The sequence below is a fragment of the Serinus canaria genome, chromosome 1A (genome assembly GCF_022539315.1).
Source record: "Serinus canaria isolate serCan28SL12 chromosome 1A, serCan2020, whole genome shotgun sequence".
Lineage (NCBI taxonomy): Eukaryota > Metazoa > Chordata > Aves > Passeriformes > Fringillidae > Serinus > Serinus canaria.
The window spans coordinates 6063335-6082556 of NC_066314.1; the positions used below are offsets into that span (position 1 = coordinate 6063335).

The 19222-nt window shown below is 40.5% G+C and overlaps 2 protein-coding genes across 5 annotated transcripts in view; one reads left to right on the forward strand and one right to left on the reverse strand.

The window, feature by feature from the left end:
• Window positions 1–710: 710 nt before the first annotated feature.
• NUDT5 (nudix hydrolase 5) lies at window positions 711–12532 on the reverse strand. Of its 4 annotated transcripts, none has more exons than XM_050983323.1 (9): window positions 12395–12532; window positions 7845–7934; window positions 5792–5859; window positions 4939–4991; window positions 4187–4294; window positions 3551–3646; window positions 2506–2607; window positions 1319–1372; window positions 711–1049 (listed from the first exon to the last, which is right to left on the reverse strand). In XM_050983323.1, the coding sequence occupies exons 2-9, from the start codon at window positions 7905–7907 to the stop codon at window positions 940–942; spliced, it is 654 nt and encodes a 217-aa protein (XP_050839280.1). In that variant the 5' UTR covers window positions 7908–7934; window positions 12395–12532; the 3' UTR covers window positions 711–939. The 4 variants fall into 4 exon arrangements, with proteins under 4 accessions (XP_050839280.1, XP_050839291.1, XP_050839301.1 ...); XM_050983334.1 differs by lacking the exon at window positions 12395–12532 and adding an exon at window positions 8053–8079; XM_050983344.1 differs by lacking the exons at window positions 711–1049; window positions 1319–1372 and adding an exon at window positions 2112–2410.
• A 22-nt stretch (window positions 12533–12554) lies between these two features.
• The window catches only part of CDC123 (cell division cycle 123), a 30525-nt gene continuing 23857 nt past the window's right edge, over window positions 12555–19222 (forward strand). Inside the window, exons 1-4 of the mRNA XM_009086894.4 lie at window positions 12555–12696; window positions 14551–14622; window positions 16465–16519; window positions 17306–17338. Coding sequence (XP_009085142.1) covers window positions 12623–12696; window positions 14551–14622; window positions 16465–16519; window positions 17306–17338 — 234 coding nt within the window. The 5' untranslated portion in view covers window positions 12555–12622. The remainder of the gene's footprint in view (window positions 12697–14550; window positions 14623–16464; window positions 16520–17305; window positions 17339–19222) is intronic.

Here is a 19222-nt window from a genome sequence, read left to right on the forward strand (position 1 = left end):
GTGTCATAATCATTATTTTAGATCAGACAAACCACTTTTCTCTTTCTGCATAATTTAGTTAGGGCTGGGAGAAGGAAACATCATCTGTCTAAATTACAATATGAAGTTCTTGAAACTGCCATTTCAATTACTTCAGCCAGAGCAGGCACACAGTGTTCCTGGGCTGCTGTTCCTGCTCCTGTCACAGAGAATTACTACTTAATTGGATATTCTACAATTCTATGATTTTTGAGTTGGAAGGGACCTGCAAGACTCACTGAGTCCAACTCCTGGCCTTGTGCAGGGCATCCCAAGAATCTCACCATGTGCCCAAGAGTTTTTGTCCAAACACATCTTGAACTGTCAGGCTCAGTGCTATGCCCTGAGGAGCCTGTTCCAGTGCCCAGCCACCCTCTGGGTGAAGACTCCTTTCCTGATATCCAACTTGAAATGCCCCTGACACAGCTTCAGGCCATTCCCTTGGGTCCTGTCTCTGGTCAGCACTGAGAAGAAATCAGTGCCAGCCCCTCTGCTGCCCATCATAAAGAAGTTATAGCCCACCATGAGCTCTTCCCTGTCCAGGTGTTAGGAGTGAGTGCTGTGAGAGTGAGAGAGATCTGCACTCACTCTCCTGCCTCTGCCTCCTTTGGAACCATGGTGTTACAACAGTTACCTAAGCATCTTACTGAACAGTAAGTGCAGAGAGGAATCTAGAGAGAAATAAGCCATTCTGAAAATTAAACAGTATTTTTATTAGGGATATTCTGTCAAGGCTTGACAGAGGAGTTAGAAGAAATGTTTTTTGTCAGTTACATAATTCGAAATAAAAATACCAGAATCATTACTACAAACAATTTTTTTGCTCTACAAGTAAAGCAAATGACCTTGATTACAAGAAGAGTTGTACTTCTAAGCCATCCAGCTTGGGCAGTTTTGAATTAAATTTCTCATTGTCCAGTTCTAGAACTTCATGAAAGGAACTTGAAGCGGTTTCTCTGCAGCGCGCTTCAAAGCCAACGCGTAAGTGTAAACCCTGGCATCTACTGCCAGATGCTCCTCTGCTACCAGTTCTGAAATTAAAAAAAAAATAAGAGATGCTGGTAAAACCTCACCTTTACAGAAATGGAAGTCCTTGCTGAAATGAAGATGTGTAGCATTCCAGATGCTACAAACTCCTCCTGCTATCACTAACTCGCTTACCTGGCCAGGTCTCTCACAGCTTTTTGCTTAGCATATTACATAACATACTGTATTCTAGGGTGAGAGATGACAAGAGGAGCCCTAAGAAGGGATTCTTAAAGCTCATGTTGGTGCCTTTAATGTGTCAGAAAGCTCTTACCATCAATTCTTTGCAGTAGATCATTCTTTGGAAGTGAAACAACTTCCACAAATTCTAGGAGAGAAGAAACAGGTTTACACATCTTTCAATTAGTGAACAGTAGAGAAATTTAAGTCCATCTTCTGTTTCTTGCAATTTAGAAGGGGAAAGAGACTGATTTAATGCCCAACACCATCCAAAAGTTGTGAGCTTTCATATATCAATAAAAGGTCAATTAAATAGGGAAAGGCAGTGACTGAACTCACTAAAAAACATGTTTGGCAGAAAAAAGCTGGAAAAACAGTTGGGAAAAAAGTGTAGCTGGTAGCTATGAAGGATAAGAATGCCCAAAAGAGAAACCTCCCTTTTGAGAATGAAAAATACACTGTTGAAGAAAACTTGTTTGGCTTCTCCTGGTACAAGAATGGATTGGAGATGCATTTGAAGACCAAACCATCTCAAAGGGTTTGTTAATGGTGAATTTATTCTGGCTTACCCCTCCCCTGTGTCTCTGAATTACTTGTCTTCAGGGCTTGACCTACAGCTGTGTTGGGGGCAGTAATTTGTATTTCCTGAAATGCTGGTGCTATAGGTGCAATACTGGGAAAGATATTTGACGCAATAATGCCCCACAGGAATTTGCATCTAGGCCAAAGTCAACCTCAGGCACATTTGATTAAGGTCGGCAGATTACTCAAGCACAAATAAAAACCAGTTTTAACTGACTTTTTCTAAGTAAAACTTGCCATACGAAGAATCATGACCTTATTGTCAATGAGATCACAGTCACACTACGTACCTCCATCATCTGCAAGTGAAAAGAGTAGTGAGATAAGGGGTTAAAATACACCAGAGTTTACAATTAAAATGCATTTGATGGCTAACTGACTGTGAGTGACACTGCAATTTTTTCCAGAGTAAAGCTTCAACTGAGAGCAGTAATCTAGGTTCACAAGTGCTTATGGCCCTCACTGAAATTTGGCACTGAAATGTTTTATTCTGAGAGTGCCAACAGCTGACACTTCACATCTGGGCTTCCCCAGTGGATTCAGCAGAGACACACTCATCTAGACTGCAGGATGTGATTGGAAGGATGTGCAGTATCCAAATCAGCTAGGACAGAAGAGATGAAGTGGTGGGGTTAATTTTTTTAAACCCATTGTTTTGTTATCTTCTCAATATTTTCAAATAAATGGTACAAAACTCACCAAGGTTTTGCTTAGGTCTTGTGTTCTCAGCCTCATCTCCATTAATGATGACGCTCACAATGTGTGTTGTGCTGTTTGACATTCCTGGGTCCAAGCACAGAGCTGCCAACAAGCACATGGAGAGGTTCATTTTTCAGAGCAGGAGTCAGGCACCTTGACATTTTAACAAAAGCTTTCACAAAAATTAATCTGATACAATAGGAGAATATATATTTGGCAGACATTTGTGCTGTAAGAGTAGCAAAAACCTTGTCTTCACAAATTCTTAGAAGTAATGTTTCTGTAACTCTCAGGTCTTTTACCTAGGAAGACTTGTTTTCACAGCCAAATTTACCTTCCATTCCATAATTAAAGATTTACTGTGAACTATCCCTTATAGACTTCCTCAGTCTGTTGGAGTTTTAATTTTGCCATCACCTGTCTCCAACCTCTCCCAATCCTCAGCATGCACTTGTACCCAACAACTGAGAGACAAAATGACATTTCCTCAAAATCCTAAGTTGCCTCACCTACCTTCTCAAGTTTGATTTATGATCCTCATTTTGCCTTCATTTTATCTTATGTAGGAAGCATAGGATTGGAACAATCATGTTCCAAAGGATCACTGAATTTACTCCAATTACTCTCCTTTCTTCTTTCCAGCTGGAGAACCTGAGTACTGTCACCTTCCCACAAGTACTGTCACCTCCCCACAGCTGACACAAGGGTGACCTCTGCTTCATGAAGCTTTTATTTTTATTAAGTTCACAGAAATCCAGCAATTTAGACCTTTACACTAAAATGCCAAATCACAACTTGAACAATTCGGTTTTGTGTAAAGGATCTTAATTAATAGCAATTTCCTCCCTACAGACATCAAACTTACTTCAGACAGAAGTTCAGCAACTGATTCACATCAAGGGCTAAAGTTTCACTTTTACAGCCATGAGATGCTACTCTGCTAATCTGCATAGGCTTTCCCTTTGGTTTAGAGCATTTCAGACATTTAAAGTAACCATCAGGACAGAATTAGCTTTGGTGGGAAAAAATCAAAAAAAGCAAATACCTGGAGTACATTCAATGACTTCCCCCTTGTAGCCAGTCTCTTCCTTCAGCTCTCGAAGTGCAGCACTTTCTGCTGACTCGTTTTCCTCAATGAGGCCTGGGAGATACATAATACACAAAAACAATTAAAAGCTTCCCACTTAACTGCAATATCCATCCTGAGATCTAATCAAGCTTTCTGGAAGAGGGGAAACATCCTCACTACTCTGTCTTTAGAGAGGGATAAGTGTTAGGAAGGATTCCAGTCCCTGGATTCATTATGCTGCTGCCAACATCCTTAACCAATTATCTACAGAATCATGATGCCTTCCCCAAAAATGGCATTAATAGTCTCATGAGGAAAATAAGCCAAATGCTTTGACTCTTAAAGAAAGGAGAAGTGAAAGGAATTTTCTCCAATCTGCTTAAACAAGCTTATTTTGTTTTTTCATTATCAGATATTCCTGTTTTGGAATAGTACATGGAGCTCAGCATGGTTTTTCAGCTAGAGCTTCATTAAGATCACAGAATCAACTAACTTGGAAAAGACCTTGGAGATCATCAAGTCTAACCTATAAAATACATAAAGATTGACACTCCAAGCACATCTAAACACACTGAAGCATATGTGACTCATCCCAATGTTTCAGCCACTTACCTGCAGGAAATTCCAAGCAGTAGCCATTGATTGGGGGCCTGAACTGTTTCACCAGAACAATGCAGTCGTAGTGCAGGGTTCTCTGCAGTACTGCTATCACTGCTACACCTACCACAGCCAAGGGAGACACAAGAACATGGAATGTGAGCATAGCAGGAAGTGAGATTTTAGTGCCAGATCTGGAAAGGAACCCACACACTGCTACTCTGAGCATTAAATGTCTAGATGCCTGCTCCAGAATCTTGAATGATGAATTTAAGCTCTTTATAATATGCATGGTAAGAGATCGTCAAAGCTCCTCTTCAGCAAGCCAGAGGCACACAAACCAAGCAAGACTGAGCCTCAGGGAAGGGCACTCCTGTCTACAAAACCTGCATGAAAGCCTTCCTCTGTAGGGAACTCTCTACTTAATTTCTGAATTGTGTCCCAAAGAGCCCCTTGGCCCCTAACAGCAGACTCAATCACCAATTTGTGAGCTACTCTGTGTCAGGGCACCCCTGATGTCTTAGGAAGTGCTCCATCATTTTAAAGTGAACAGAGTGACATTGGGAAAGCACTCCCACCAGCAGGTTCTGATTCTTCAGCACTCCAGTTAGTCTTTCATTAGCTCAGGGTACAGCCAGGTCTGTCAAGCCACCTGTTCCACATCCTCACTCATTCAGGAACAGATCAGCTCGAAATCTGCATTGTCAGCTTATCAGAAGAACTTTCACAGGAAAAAAATGCAAACAGAAAAAGCCACCAATTCTTACCATCAGCTGTAACTCCCTTTTTGTTGCCAGTACGCTTTACAGTTTCCCAAGTTCTGTTTAAACAGAGAAAAGAACAAATGAATACATAAATCATCTTCTAGCCTTGCTGCTTTCACTTAAAGCAAGATGTACCATCACACAGTGAGGTCTTGTAAGAAGCAGCAGGCCATAGACAGGCCCTGTCATACACTGGCACTATAAAATGTCTATAGTATAATTTTCTTTTGCCTACTTAGGGGGGAGAGAGAAAATAGTTAATTTTAGTTACACAAAAGATTCAATCTTGCTAATTTTAAGAGGACACTTTGCTGATGAACTGGGAGGCACTAAAGAGAGCAATCAGTACAGAATCTAACACGTTAAGGGTAAGGAACTAAAGCTATGTTGTAACATCTACATAAACACAGCAAAACTAAAGAGTACAAAAGAATTGGACAGAAATTATAACACATAAGAGGACATTTGATTTGTCAACAATATGGAGGATCCAGCTTCATCAACAAGGAAAAAGGAGCCTGTAGTGAAGAACCAGAAAAGCCACATGTTGGACTCTGACTGTCACAGAGTAGTTGCACAGCTGGAACTTGCTTCTGTGCAGCATCTTTCCAAAGAACTGGAAATGCAGCACAATCCAAGACCAATGTGCCCAAGAGGATTTAGGAGCCAAATTCAATCCCAATGCTTGCACATCTGCCAGAGTAAGATTGTCTCCTCTGAACAGCAGGAACTCTGAAGGAATCTCACAATGAATAGCTCTCATCTTGTGTGGAGAGATGTGTTTGTAATGCTCGTGCTCTCTAGCCTGGGGCCAGTCTGTGCAATTGGGACTCTGGAATACCAGAGAGGCAATTACCTGGTTTTCCCAAAGGGATCAGTGTACGTTGTTTCTGCAAGCTTCAACCATTGTCTTTCTACAATTACCTAGAATAAAGAATTCTTTGTGAAATACATTATAAAATTAATCCCAAAGAATTAGGAGAAACACCACAGCTATTTTTAAGTTCTTTTAAAGACAAATTACAGCATCACACCACAGGCAGGAATGGGCAACAGCATTCCTGTTGCTAATACAGAACAAAAAAATTACTCTAAATTCTTGAATATTAATAAAAATATAACCCCAAGATAGTAGCTTTTCTTAACATGAGTTTTATAACCAAGTTTTGATGACATCGGTGGGATTTTATGTACTGCAACGTCCTCATTTTTGAGTAGGATTTTGCAAGGGTAATGTATCAGATGCAAAAGAGCCTCTGTGCAGCCCAGAGACTTTAGCTACACTGGTGCTCACGAGTGCCCTGTTAGCAGAGAGCACAGCCCAAAAGCTGAGCATGCAAGACTGAAAACCAAACTACCCTGAAATTTTCTTGCCCTGATCCCAGACTGTGGCCTTGTGTTAATGCTGTATTCTGCAGCTGTGAGAGTGATACATATCTGCCCCTTCAGGGTTCTGAGAGCTGCTGAGTGAGTGCTTGGCATGAACACTGTGACCAAATGTCTTTTCTGGGCTGAGTTTATTTTCCCTATGATGTTTCCTCATCTTTTATGTAATTCATTTAAAAGAGAAAATCCCTAGATATTAGCCTAGCAGTTTGCTTCTTTTACTGTAACTTGTTTTAAAGTTGAGTTATTTTTATTTCTTTGTCTATTACTTTGATGGGCAAAACCCATCAGCCTGAATGTGCCTTCCCAGAAAAAGGAAGAATGAAGTAAGATCAGCTCCCACTTTCGCAGAAGATAATCCAGCATCAGGCCACATTGTTACTGCACAGTTACAGAACCACTTCTGATATAAGAGCCACTGGCAGAAAGAGGGTAAATACTTCTCTGTATTAAGCCCACAAAATGATTGAAAGAAGTAAATAGCTTAACACATGTAATATCTAATTATAAATTTCCAGTGATATCAAAGAGCACATTGTTTAAAAAGAGAATAACTAAGAAACATTAAAAAAAACAAACCCAAAGAACAACAAAACAAAGAAAACTATAAAAGACCTATACAAAACCAAACAAAAAGAGGCTAAAATGAAAATGCTGCCTGAAAAATACCCAGCTCTTAATAGAAAACCCCAAAAGATTACAAAAATTTAATCCTTTATGCGTGTGAAATATTCATATTAAAAAATGCCTAAGAGAAAAGACATAATATAAACAAATCTCTTCTTTCCTTGTGCCCTGAAACCAGAAGAAATTCCAAGAGTGTGTTCACTCCATGAAGAACAAATAAAAGAAACCACATTTGTGTTATAACGAGAGCAGGACACTGCTAAACCTGCCTTAACACCAAAGACTAACTTTTAAGAGTTCACTTTAAATGGAACAGAAACAAATATAAGCAGTTTAGGGTGAAAGTGCTTCTAATAAGAATGAAGTACCTCCAGAATCCTTTCTTAGGACTGCTATTATTCTTACTACTTCCTTACTGATGTCTTTGAAACAGCAATTATCTAAATTCAAATCCTTTCAGCAAACATAAAACGTGGTACAATCCTAAATGTTAAAGCAACCCTTGGTGGTTTGCCGCCTTAAAGGAACAGAAAACTGTTTGAAAGAGAAAATTGTTGAGTTTCATAACCCACCAATTTCTAAAGTCTCTCAGAGATATCAGCATTATTTCTGAACACTGAAAAACCTCCTGAAGAGACAATACAAGAAACAGATGCAAAATCTGAAAAAAAAAGAGAAGCAGCTTAAAATAATGCAACACTGTAGATTTCTCTCTCCTCATTGATAATTTGTATAACTATTTCAATAAAGTGGAATCTTTTAAACTCTCTGACAATCAGGAAATTTTTTGTCTTTTTATGAACATTAGCCTCTCTAGCATTTTGTACTCTGCACTCACAAACTCACAAATAGCTATTATTCAACAACAAAAAGAGTCAAACCCAAACATGTTGTACCTCTTCCTTAAGGACAAATTGTTTAGCTGTTTCTGCAACTTCTGTGGATGTCTCAGCTGCCATTTTCAGGAATGTCAGGTTTTTCTCCTCCTGTACAAAGTCCAGATATATATGAAACAAAATCAATATTTGCTTTCAGTGTAAAGTTAAAAGGTTCATTTCTGCACCGTAAATTAACAAATATAGCTTGTTGGAGAAAGTCAGGGACCTGTGATGGCAAGTTCAATTCATGTTTTCAGCTCCACCCAGTGATTTCAGAGCCAAATAATTCAAAGAAGAAATGTAAATTTGGGTCAAATCCCTGATTGTACAATTTTAATAGTCCTATCAGCTGTCAGGTAGCTATGCCAGCTGAAGACACTTTTCTTAACTATTTAAATGTCAGACACACATACAGACAATTAATCCATTTCAAAGAGTGTCATTCTGATCTGGGTGAAATGCTCTGTCAACAGTGTCCAGACAACAGGACTGTGCACTCCACTGTGAAAAGTCCAAAAAAACCCTTACACCAAGAGGACTTCAGTGGTAAAAAGTGTCTGCTATTAAAAATAAGAGTGAAAAAAAACTAGAACCTACCACCAGCTTACATCACAAATAAACAAGTAAATGACTCAATCTTTCCACTAAAAACAAGGTCAAAAAACTCCACATTGCAAGTCTGTGCAGCACATGGGGCAGGTGTGATGGCGTGACCATGGCATGAGTCTCTTACTGGGAATGATGTGTCCAACACCATGCAAAAGGCAGCATTTCATTAAAAAAGTGCCCAAAGCAAGGCTCTGCACCTGCAGCTCGTGCCTCAGCCTGCATTCCCAGGAAAGTGAGATTATGCACTCCCCCCATCCACTTCCAGCCTAAAGACACAGCAGGCAGCAGAGAAAAAAATGTATTAAAGACTATCACTGTGGAACTACAGAGCACTTTCAGCACAGAAACTTATACCAGGGAAACCATCTCTGATATTAACTTAATACTGAAGTCCTGGAAATAATAATGAATCATAAGGAAAAGCCAGTGAAAAGAAACAAATCAGTTTAAACACCAGGAGAGATGAGATGAGACAATCTTAAAGATCTCAATCATCCATAGCATTGATGGTCATAATCTTTCCATAAAGTCAAAAAGAATCTTTCCATGACTTCAGCTATGGATTAATAAGGCTCTGTGTGGTCTCTAGCAAAGAACAGTACCAAAGTGTGTGAAAAGCTTCTCTGTCACACCCAACTTCAGCACTTTCATTTTTTACTTCATCTTTATTCTTTCTATGGTAACATCTGTTGCACACCAGTGAAACATGAAAGGGAAACAATCAGCTTTCTCACATACTGGTTTGACATGTGCTTGCAGTAAGTAGTTAAAAGGAACAGGTAGGAATGACTTTCTGTCTATCAGCAGGAGCAAAACTAAAGTACATAAACCATTTCCTTGGTCTGTACACAGGCCAGGCTCTCTCTTAAGTCTTAAGAAAGTGGTTTTGGGTGAAGCTGGTGATAGAGGTCAAATGTGAAGATTTGCTTTATGTAACATAAGTCTTGAAAAGAAACTCTGACCTGTTAAACCAAAATCTGTTCCTTAAAAAAAAAAAAAGTTCTAGAATATTCTCTTAAGGCAATGAAGTTTCTTTTCAAAACTACATGATTTTATTATCTACCTTACCACTATTTGTAACACAAACTGTACAGTTTCTTGTGTTCCAGTTTGTACCTCACTTCAGTTCAGTCAGCTGTTCCAATGTTCGGAACTCCTTTCTCTTAGGATTGAAGAATTTTATCTGGACAATGGCCATGATCTCATGCTGTAGATCTCAAATATAAGATGAAGCTTTCCACCAAACATAGGCCAAAGAAGCACAGCCCAGGAGAAACAGTCAAAGGAGGCTCTGTGTGATGTCTTTAAGAACACAAAAACCTTAGATACCCAGCTACAGCAAATTCACCTCCTACACTGGGAAAAAATTATAGCCTTTTGCATTGTCAATATAAATATATCAAAGGAGTGGAGAGTGAACCATAGCCCTGTTAAAGTTGTCTTTGGATTGGGCTAAGTCTTCCTGTTTTACTCTCCCCTCATAGGAAATCCTGTTCCATTGATCACCCTAATCCTTCTCACAAATATCAGTGTATCTTTCTCAAATGTGGATTACCTCAGCTGTATCATGAAAAAAAAAAAATACTAGAATCTCATTTCATGGCAGAACCAGTTTCCAAAACAGCTTGTTTTCTTCTGAGAGATTCAGCAGTGACTTGCTACTTAAAACAACAACAACAACAAAAAAATTACACGCTTTCAGTGGTTTGAATTATCACTAAAACCTAAAATGGGTGAACACCTCAAAGAGGGGAATGCTGATCTAGCCCAGCTTCTGTAGTTTAGGTCTCCTCCACAAGTGGGTGCAGTAACTCTATGTATAGTGACATTTTTAGAAGTTCCACCAAACAGTATTTTTGTCCAGATTCAGTTGGCAGTACAGAAGTGAGAATTTCTGCTGTTAGAAAGCTGAAATAGTGTTTGGTTAAATGAAGGCTGCAATTCTGGCATCTCATGTTAGTCATGCTGTCAAAGATGGCAACATCTCTTGTTCATAAACAAAATTAGCTGCAACTGAAAATTAAATTTAACACTAAAATGTGAGGTTTCTAAAGGCCGATTTAGCTTTCAGAACATGCCTTGTCTTGCAGTTCTCCTGCCTCATAAAATTCCCTCTGCATATAAATATGAGTTCATTTGAGTTAAAAATTCAATGCAGCTGATACAGCAGCCTGGCTACCTGATTTAGGATCACATGTGCTCTAAGAATACACATTTTTAATTGTTATAAATGCAATCTTAGGAATATGTCGAAGTGCCCACATTTATCAGCTGCCTTAACATGAATCAACAGCATTCAAACTACCAATTATGGGGAAAAATAAATGTTTTCTACTTTGTCTGGTAGTTTTTGTGCCCAATGTTAGAGTGTACTGCTGGCAAATCATGCTACTTCCATTTATTTCAAACTGTGTCAAATTCTGTCCTGAAAAAGCCATGCCATTTATAAAACATGTAACTTTATTCCCATTGCTTATTTCTTTATTGAGTGGCTCCCTTTCAAGGCAGCATCCAGCCATTGCACAGTTCCCAAATTATCCTTCCCAGCAGTTAAAATCTTAAGCCAACCGAGCTCTGTGAATCAGTTGGAGAGAGAAGTCAAGATATCAGAACTAAACTTCAATATTAATTAGATAGATTAACTTAGATAGATTAGCTTTCCTAAATCACTTTTCAGAAGACATTCTCAGATCCAAAACCACATTCCAGCTGACAGCAACCAGATTTAATGGAAACTCAGGAAGGGGGGGAGGGGGGTGTCCCAAGGCAAATTCAAGGTCAAAGTCAAACGAAATACAGATTTTCTTATAAAGAATGGGCAAAAGAGACACTGGCAACATTTCATGCACGATTTAACCAACAGCAATCTGAGCTAACTAGGCTGAAGGTAAACATCATTTAAAATTCCTAAGGCACTTTAAACTTGTTACTTGCACTTTAATGCTATGATTCTAGAAACAAAATCAATTAAGTAGCAATTAGGCTGAGGGGAGGGAGAAAAGCAGGGGGAGAACGTTTCATTTTCATCACGGTATCTAGAAGCATGGATGACCCACTGAGTGCCAAATAAAACACGGGCAACTAACTGCAAAGCAAACAAGGATTATCTCACAGAAGCAGAAGAGGGTGAGAGGCAGCTCCACCGTGTTATCAAACTTCCCAACAGCTGAGGTATCACACAGCTGGGGAGACATCCCCAGATGCAGATGTGAGAGCACAGGAGGAAACACCACGTGGAAACAACACGGTGCAGGGGACACGACAGCTGAACCACGGGGCTTAAATATCCCCCATACTGCTCTGGTAATGCTAGACTTGGGACTGAGCAAAAGGAAACAGTGCTTGATAAAAAACTAAACATGAGCTGACAATGTGAGCTCACAGCCTGGAGTTGTATCCAAAGGTTCTGCCCCTCTCCCCTGTCCTTGAGGGCCCACTGGAGCTCTGTGCACAGTTCTGTGTCCCAAACACTACAAGGACATGGAGCTGTCAGAGCAAGCCCAGAGGAGACCACAAAGCTGATAAAAGGACTGGAACACCTCCCCTACAAAGACAGGCTGAGAAAACTGGAGAAGCTCAGGTGGAGAATTCAGAGCACCTTCCAGCACCTAAAGGAGCTACAGGAGAATTGGAGAGGGCCTATTCATCAGAACTGCAGTGACAGAACAAGGGGTAATGGGTACAAATTAAAAGAGGGGAAATTTAGGTGAGATATTAGGAAGAAATCCTTTACTGTGAGGCTGGTGAGACAGCAGAACAGATTGCCCAGGGAGCCGTGGATGCCAGGTCGGATAAAGCCTAGAGCAATCCCGTCTCATGAGAGGTGTCCCTGCCCGTGGCAGGGGGTGACTGGAACTGGATGATCCTTAAGATCCCTTCCAGCCCCTTAACATCCCATGAGTCTATGAAACAGCTCCATGCAGGGCACACGCGGGCACAGGGAGGACAGCAGAACCTACAAGGATAAGGCGTTACTCAGCCATTCCTCGCCTCGGGCAGGGCAGAGCGAAGGCAGCGCCGCGGGACGCTCCGGGGCGCCGCCGGCACCGGGCAGCGCTGAGGCGGCGGGGCGGGGCCGGGCCCTGTGCACCGGCGATGGCGCCGGGCGGCGCCCGGAGCTGCGCGGGAGGTTCCGGGTGGAGCGGGAGCTTCCGGGAGCGGCCGGGCTGAGGAGGAGGAAGAGGAGGATGAAGAAGGAGCAGGTAGCGCACTGTCAGTTCTCCGTGTGGTACCCGCTCTTCAAGGCAGTCACCATCCGCAGGTGTGGGCGGTGAGGGGCGGCGGGGGCTGGGAGAGGCGGTGCGGGCATTAGGGGAGCGTTTGGGGAGGAGTGTGCGGCCGGGTGGAAGCGGTTGGGAGGAGTGGGGGGTGAGGGAGGGTGTCTTGCTCCTCCCCTCAGCCCTGCTGAGGCTCACCAGGAGTGCTCTGTCCATTTCTGGGCTCCTCAGAGCAGGAGGGACATGGAGCTCCTGGAACGGGTCCAGTGCAGGGCTACGAGCGTGGTTAAGGGACTGGAAAAGCTGAGGGGACTGGGCCTGTTCAGCATCGGGGATCATAGAATGGTTTGGGTTAGGAGGGACCTTAAAGATCTTCTGGTTCCAATCCCCTGCCGTGGGCAAGGACACCCTCCTCTAGACCAGGTTTCTCCAACCTCCGGGGATGGGGCAGCCACAGCTTCTCTGGGCAACTTGTGCCAGGCCCTCACCACCCTCATAAGGAAGAATGTATAACACTAATATCTAACTAAGCCAACTCTCTTTCACTTTGAACCCATTCCCCCATGTGCTGTTACTTCAAGCTCTTGTAAATAGTCTTGCTCCATCTTTCATGCAAATTCCTTTCAGGTACTGGAAGGAAAAAGAGATGACTGGGAGGTGACTTCATTAATGGATATAAATATTTAAAGAGGGGGTGCCACAGGATGGACCAGGCTCTGCTTGGTGGTGCCCAGCAATAGAGGGCAGAGGGCAGAAACTGATGCCCAGGAAGTTCCACCTGAACATGAGGAAGAATTTCTGTTCTGTGCAGTGACCGAACACTGGAACAGATTGTGCAGAGAGGCTGTGGAGTCTCCCTCACTGGAGATATTCCAGAAGTGTCTGGACACATCCCTGTGCTCTGGGATGGCCCTGCTTGAGCAGGGAGGTCGGAGCAGATGAGCCCTGTGGTCCCTTCCAACCTGACCCATTCTGGGATTCTGTGGGGTTGTATGAGGTAGAGGGCACCTGTGTGGGGCAGAGCTGGGCTGGAGGTGGTGGAGGGTTGATTGAGCCATCAGCTGCAGTCCAGGGAGCTGGGGTCTTGTCTCTACATCCCAAGGAAGTGTTTTGGGAAGCCCTGGGGCAGGTCAGGTACCCCTGTGCTCCCTGCTCTCCTGGTGGGACTCCATGCCGAACATCAGAAGATATCCACGCTGTTCTTATTATCCACATCCTGCTTTCCACACTGCTGTTCCTACTTCCTACTTAAACTGTGACTGAATAGATCCAACCCAAGTGGCCAACTTGGTGTTTCTGTGTATTTCTGGAAGCCATAGTAAATTCTGCAGTGTTTCTAAGTTTCTAAATTTTGCAGTTTCTAAGGTGCTGCTGCAGGTCATGAGATGGTTACAAGAAGTAGCTGCCCTGCTGGATCAAAAAGTGCTGACATCATGCTTTTAGTAATCAAAGCTTTTGATCTCTTATCTTTCTTAGTGTTTAACACAGGCTTATTTTGGTAAGTTTGGTGATAGTCCTGCGTTTTTGGAATGTCAGGATGGCATAAGCAATTTTTGATTTGGATTTTAGAAGGAAAGCCTTAAGTTTGAGCAACATGTTGTCTCCTCACAAGCTGCACACAATTTTACTTGGAATTTCTTAGGGCTTTGAAGGAGTGGGGCATTTTTGTGTATTTCACGTAAAATTTTTGTCCTATGCATCCATGGAGGGAAAATGGCCATTGCTTTTTTGGGTGAGGGATAAGATAAGTGAAAGAGAATTTTCTTCCATAATGTTAGGGGATAAAACATAGTGTTGTTGGGATATGTCCTGTGAAAAAACAAATTATTTTATTCCATTAGGATTTTATTTTAACAAGTAGTAATTAGGTATTAAAGAGATTTTACCATTTCTTCCAGTGTTATACTTCCCCTGCCGGATAATGTAAAAGAGTATTTGCTGGATGATGGAACACTGGTGGTTTCTGGAAGGTAAAGTGTGTTTTCTCCCCAGCTTCCAAGTATTAATGCCATTTTTTATTCACAGCCCCATTTTGTATATACATATTGTATTGAAGCATAATGAGTTTTTCAATTTGACCAGTGTGACTGCAGGAAACCTCACACTGTGTGAGCATGTGAATGGGCTGACTGTTGTTAGTGCAGCTGGATTTGCTGGTGCCTGAAGCAGATCCTAAAATCCATGAACTACAATTTCTTCTAGACCAAGTGGACAAAGTCCTTTCATTTTTTCTCCACCCTTCTTTGGGGAGAGTACCAGTCTCTGGGATGCTCAGCTACTGGTTTGTGTTTGCTGCTTTGGATCTGGTTGGGTCCAGTTTACAGGCTTGACCTATCCCATGCCAGTCCAGGGGTGAAGTGACATTTCCTGAGCTTAATTCCTCAGTAAAATAAGTTACATACAGACTCAGTAATGTTTTATTTAATCACTTGCAATCCATGCAAATGACAAAGCTGAATGTCCTGTATAACCACCCTTGCCAGGATTTTGGATGCAGAAGAATGAGGTGGAGAGGTAGCAGGAGCAGCTGGTCAGAAGACAGGCCTTGCTCTTTGTTTCTGTGTAGGATCTCACTGTGTGGTTTCCTTGTGGAATGGTTGCTGTGTGCATCTTGTTAATGATCAAACTCAGAAATCAGTCCTCACTCCATGATTCCCTAACTGGTAGTTTGCCCCTTGCAGAGCAACCAGTGAGGTTGTGTGTGAAAGGGAGCCTGGTTTGATTTATCAACTATCAATTTATATAAAAATTGAAGCTGTTTAAACACCTTGTAAATATTAAAGGCTTTAATTTTTAATTTCTAATTTTTTTTCTTATTAAAGGATATCCAGAAAATTAGAATTGTTTTTTAAACTGTTTTTGATCAGAAGAAGTATTGTCACCTGCTTCTGCAGAATTGTGCACTTTATTTAGCAGCAGCTGTTTATTTTAATAAGCCTTCAGAAAAGCTGAAATTGAAGGTTTGACTTAACAGCTGTGTTCTACAATTTTGCCGTCCTCAATGGAGTAATGGACAGCTGTATGATTGACTTAAATTACATTTTTAAGATGTTTGCAGTTAAAATGCCTTTTAGAAACCATTTTTTCTCTGAGTTGAATTTCCTTAGCTATAAGTGAATGTGATCTTCCTGCAGTCAAGGCCAAGATTGCTTCTAACCTTCAGTGCACCCTTATCTGACCTCTAGATCTCAAAAACTGGATTGATGGCTTAGTCCTTGTGGGAGTGCATTGAGGAACTGCAGAGACTTAGCTTGTCTAAGAATTGACTTTTGGCAGGGGTGTTCATTTGACCTTGCCCTGCTTACTACACTCTCCACTTTTCATAAGATCTTCTTTTGTCTGTGTGCTGAGTGTGAGGACATTTTCTTTTCAGAGCCAGAAATTCACAGGTCGATATTTGAAACTCAAGGTTTATGAATTTTTACTTGGAAAGGGAATATGGAGGCAAAAATTTAAATTTAACTTATTTTAAAAAAATCAAATTTGTGTTTATGTCGAAGTACAATAAAGTTAGAAAAGAATCATTAACAGGATGTCAAAACACTTCAGTTATGGTGTTCTAGAGCAAAAGCTGATCTGCTTATTTGAAAGAAGCAAAATGTTCAGAGTAGGACCTAAGCCTAATGTCAGCTATTTGGTCTTTAGTTTTCAGAACTGGCATCTCTGATTTTTCTCTGTCAGGGTTTTGAGATTTAATCTTCTTATGAACATATTTTGACATCAAGACCTGGAAATGCTGTGGAAATGTAATGGACATAGTCAAGTCAAACTCCAGTGCTTAATTTTTTTTCCTGTTAATTTTTTTCTTTCAGAGAAGATCCGCCAAGTCATTCTCAGGAGGGGAGTGATGATGCAGAGGAGATACAGGTTAGCATAAAATGCAAATTAATATCAAGTCTCTTGAGAAAAATATGAGTGTATAACTTTTTCTGCATAATTTATAGGTGGGGAGAGTCCTTCACAAAAATAATTATCATGTGATAGTTGCCATGAAAAACATAAAAATGTGATCACTTATGTGAAGTCAGGGAAAGTTGAAGATATTTCTATGCTCTTTCACAGAAGACTTTTTTTTTTTCATTTCTTGAAAATTGCATTTGTAATAATGATGGGGAATGTTGAAATTGAATTCAATGCTATTTCATGCCCTGAAAAATTAGAAGTAGATTTGGAGTAGTTACTTCAAGAAACAGTGACAGTTTCTGAGGCCATAACTCAGAAGGCCATTCTAGAGGAAAAACACTGAAAAATGTTGTAATTACAAGTGACAGAAGGTACAAAAAGGAGAAGAAAAAGAAAGAAATGTGAAACTAATGGATCATGGGTCTAAGGATGGAAGTGCTGGAGCTGGAGACAAGCTGGAGATAGGGAAGATTGAGTTCTGAAATGTCCATCTTTCTCATATAAATCAAAATTGAAATAAATGCAGGTATATTTTTATCAATACTTTAGAGTAGAACTTCAGCTGAATATACAGTGTTTTTCCTGTCTTACTTTACAGCCAAAATAATTGCAGGATGGTGATGTTACGCTGTCTGGGGTAATGATTTGAGCTACATGTTGTAAGAGGCTGCATGAATTCTGATATTCTCATAAATTATAAAGGATGGCTCAGGAAGCTGGTAACCTTTAGTTTGTTCTTATTTTGAACAGTGGTCAGATGATGAGAACACTACAACACTTAAGGTAAGGTCATGCAAAAGCCCAGTGTGGGTTTGTCAGCAGTTTTCTTTCTGCAGCCTTGTGATACAAACCTGTTGCTGGTTAGAGATATCTCTTGCTGTATTTAAACTCTTTCAGACCATTTTAGATGGGTGGCAGTATAGATGTCTGTATCTTCCAAAAGGTTTTGCTGGCTTGATTTTATTTAACTAAAATGAAACACTTTTATTCTTCCCCAAAAATCATACACTTGTTAGACCCTAGGAAATGAACTGCAGTACAGCTCTAAATATAGCTGTCTTTCATTTTCACCACTTTGAGTATCTCCAAATTATTTAATCAGACTGGATGCAGAAGAAACTAAGCCCCTGCAGCTCAGTCTTCACAGCTTTTCTTTTGATATGCCATTATTGCTTCTAAGTACCTCTCTCTCTATTGTGTTTTTTTTTCTTGTCCTGTCTTTATGGTTTCCTTGCACATGGAATCAAGATCATAATGGATGCAAACCAGGCTTTCTTGATGTTTTTCTTGCATCTTTTTTTTGAAATTTGCTGTTACCCCGTCACTGTCAGAGTTAAAGTACTCATGGCACTCTGCCATCGATGCTATGACTTAAGTCTTTTAGCTCCCTAATGTTCATCAGGGTGTGGAATTGCTCATGTTGGATTAGGTGCCATGTGATGACAGCCATGCTTTGAGTGGTGCTTCTACTAGCACAGAATTTACAGCCTTGAGTTTAAAACTAATACATTTGTGCACACTGATTAATCTTCAGTTCAAATATTTAACCTTTGATAACCTAGATTCCTTAAATTGTAAATTATTTAAAACAAGGATTTTAGGATCCATCATATGGTTTGCAAAGCTCATGGTAATGATGCTAAATAAGTAATACCAGAGTTTTTAATCAGGTTCTGTTATAATGTAGAACACAATAAGGAAATACATATTTAAGAGGTATTTACCTGTCAGAAGAGCACAGGGTAAATGACTCTAGGTAAGTCTACAGGTTCCTCATGAGGGGAGTGGAGGGGCACAAAATTCTGGTTTTAGAATAACTTGCATTAATATTGCATTAATGGTTACAAAGCCAGGCATTCAAAATTCAGGAAATTATGGAGTCCAGCTTGCTTATGCAGTTGCAGAACTTTCCTCTTGTGTGTATATTTATCCTCTTGTATTAATCAAATAACATGTTGGCAACATTTTCCCAAGGAGGCTTCATATGTGCTGGTATTACATAGATAGTAGGACTCCTGATTCCTGTCAAAACAAGAAAAGCTTGGATCAGAGTGCAGTGGATGAAGAGTTTTACTTCTTGCAGGAGCAATTTCTGGAATCAACTGGAAGTCTAAAAATAAAATTAGAGAAGTGGTTTTTTCAGTTTTCCACGTGTAGTTTCCCATGGAGACTAGGTAACGTACGAAGGAAAGGTTCAGAATGCTTGAAGTTCAGTCTAGGTCACTGCGCTAAAATGTGAGAAGGTTTTTTTTAAATGTTTGCATTTGGGGAAGCTGCAGTGAGGAGATGCCAGAATGTATGAGGTTTTTTATTCACTTGTATGGCTGTGAGGGTTTTTAAGTTTTAGAGGCATCAATTAGCTTTAGCCTAGGAGTTACTTTTGAATTGAGTTTCAAAAAAGGTAGAAAATAGTGTTCCTATGTATTTCTTGCTATAAATACTATTATATGAAAAATCTTTGACATATGCTTCAAATCCTTTCATATTATTTTAAAGGTCAGCAACCTGGTTTGTTTTTTTTTTTTTTTCTGTAGCACTACATTCAGGGTAGAGTTTGGAGCAACCTGAAGAGTTGGGTTTTTTTTTAACTCAATCTTAGATTTTCAATGTTTTTTACAAGGCAAGATTTTCTAGTCCAACCTTTGCAGTGTGTCCTCTATTTTGAAT

Bases quoted from the DNA above. Each gene is read 5' to 3' on its own strand.
- NUDT5 (XM_050983323.1), bottom strand. From the start codon at position 7,907: ATGGCAGCTGAGACATCCACAGAAGTTGCAGAAACAGCTAAACAATTT. The intron at 4,992-5,791 runs GTAATTGCCTCT...CTGTTTAAACAG, and splicing joins GATCCCTTTGGGAAAACCAG to AACTTGGGAAACTGTAAAGC. The intron at 4,295-4,938 runs GTAAGAATTGGT...TGGCTGTGGTAG, and splicing joins AAAGGGAGTTACAGCTGATG to GTGTAGCAGTGATAGCAGTA.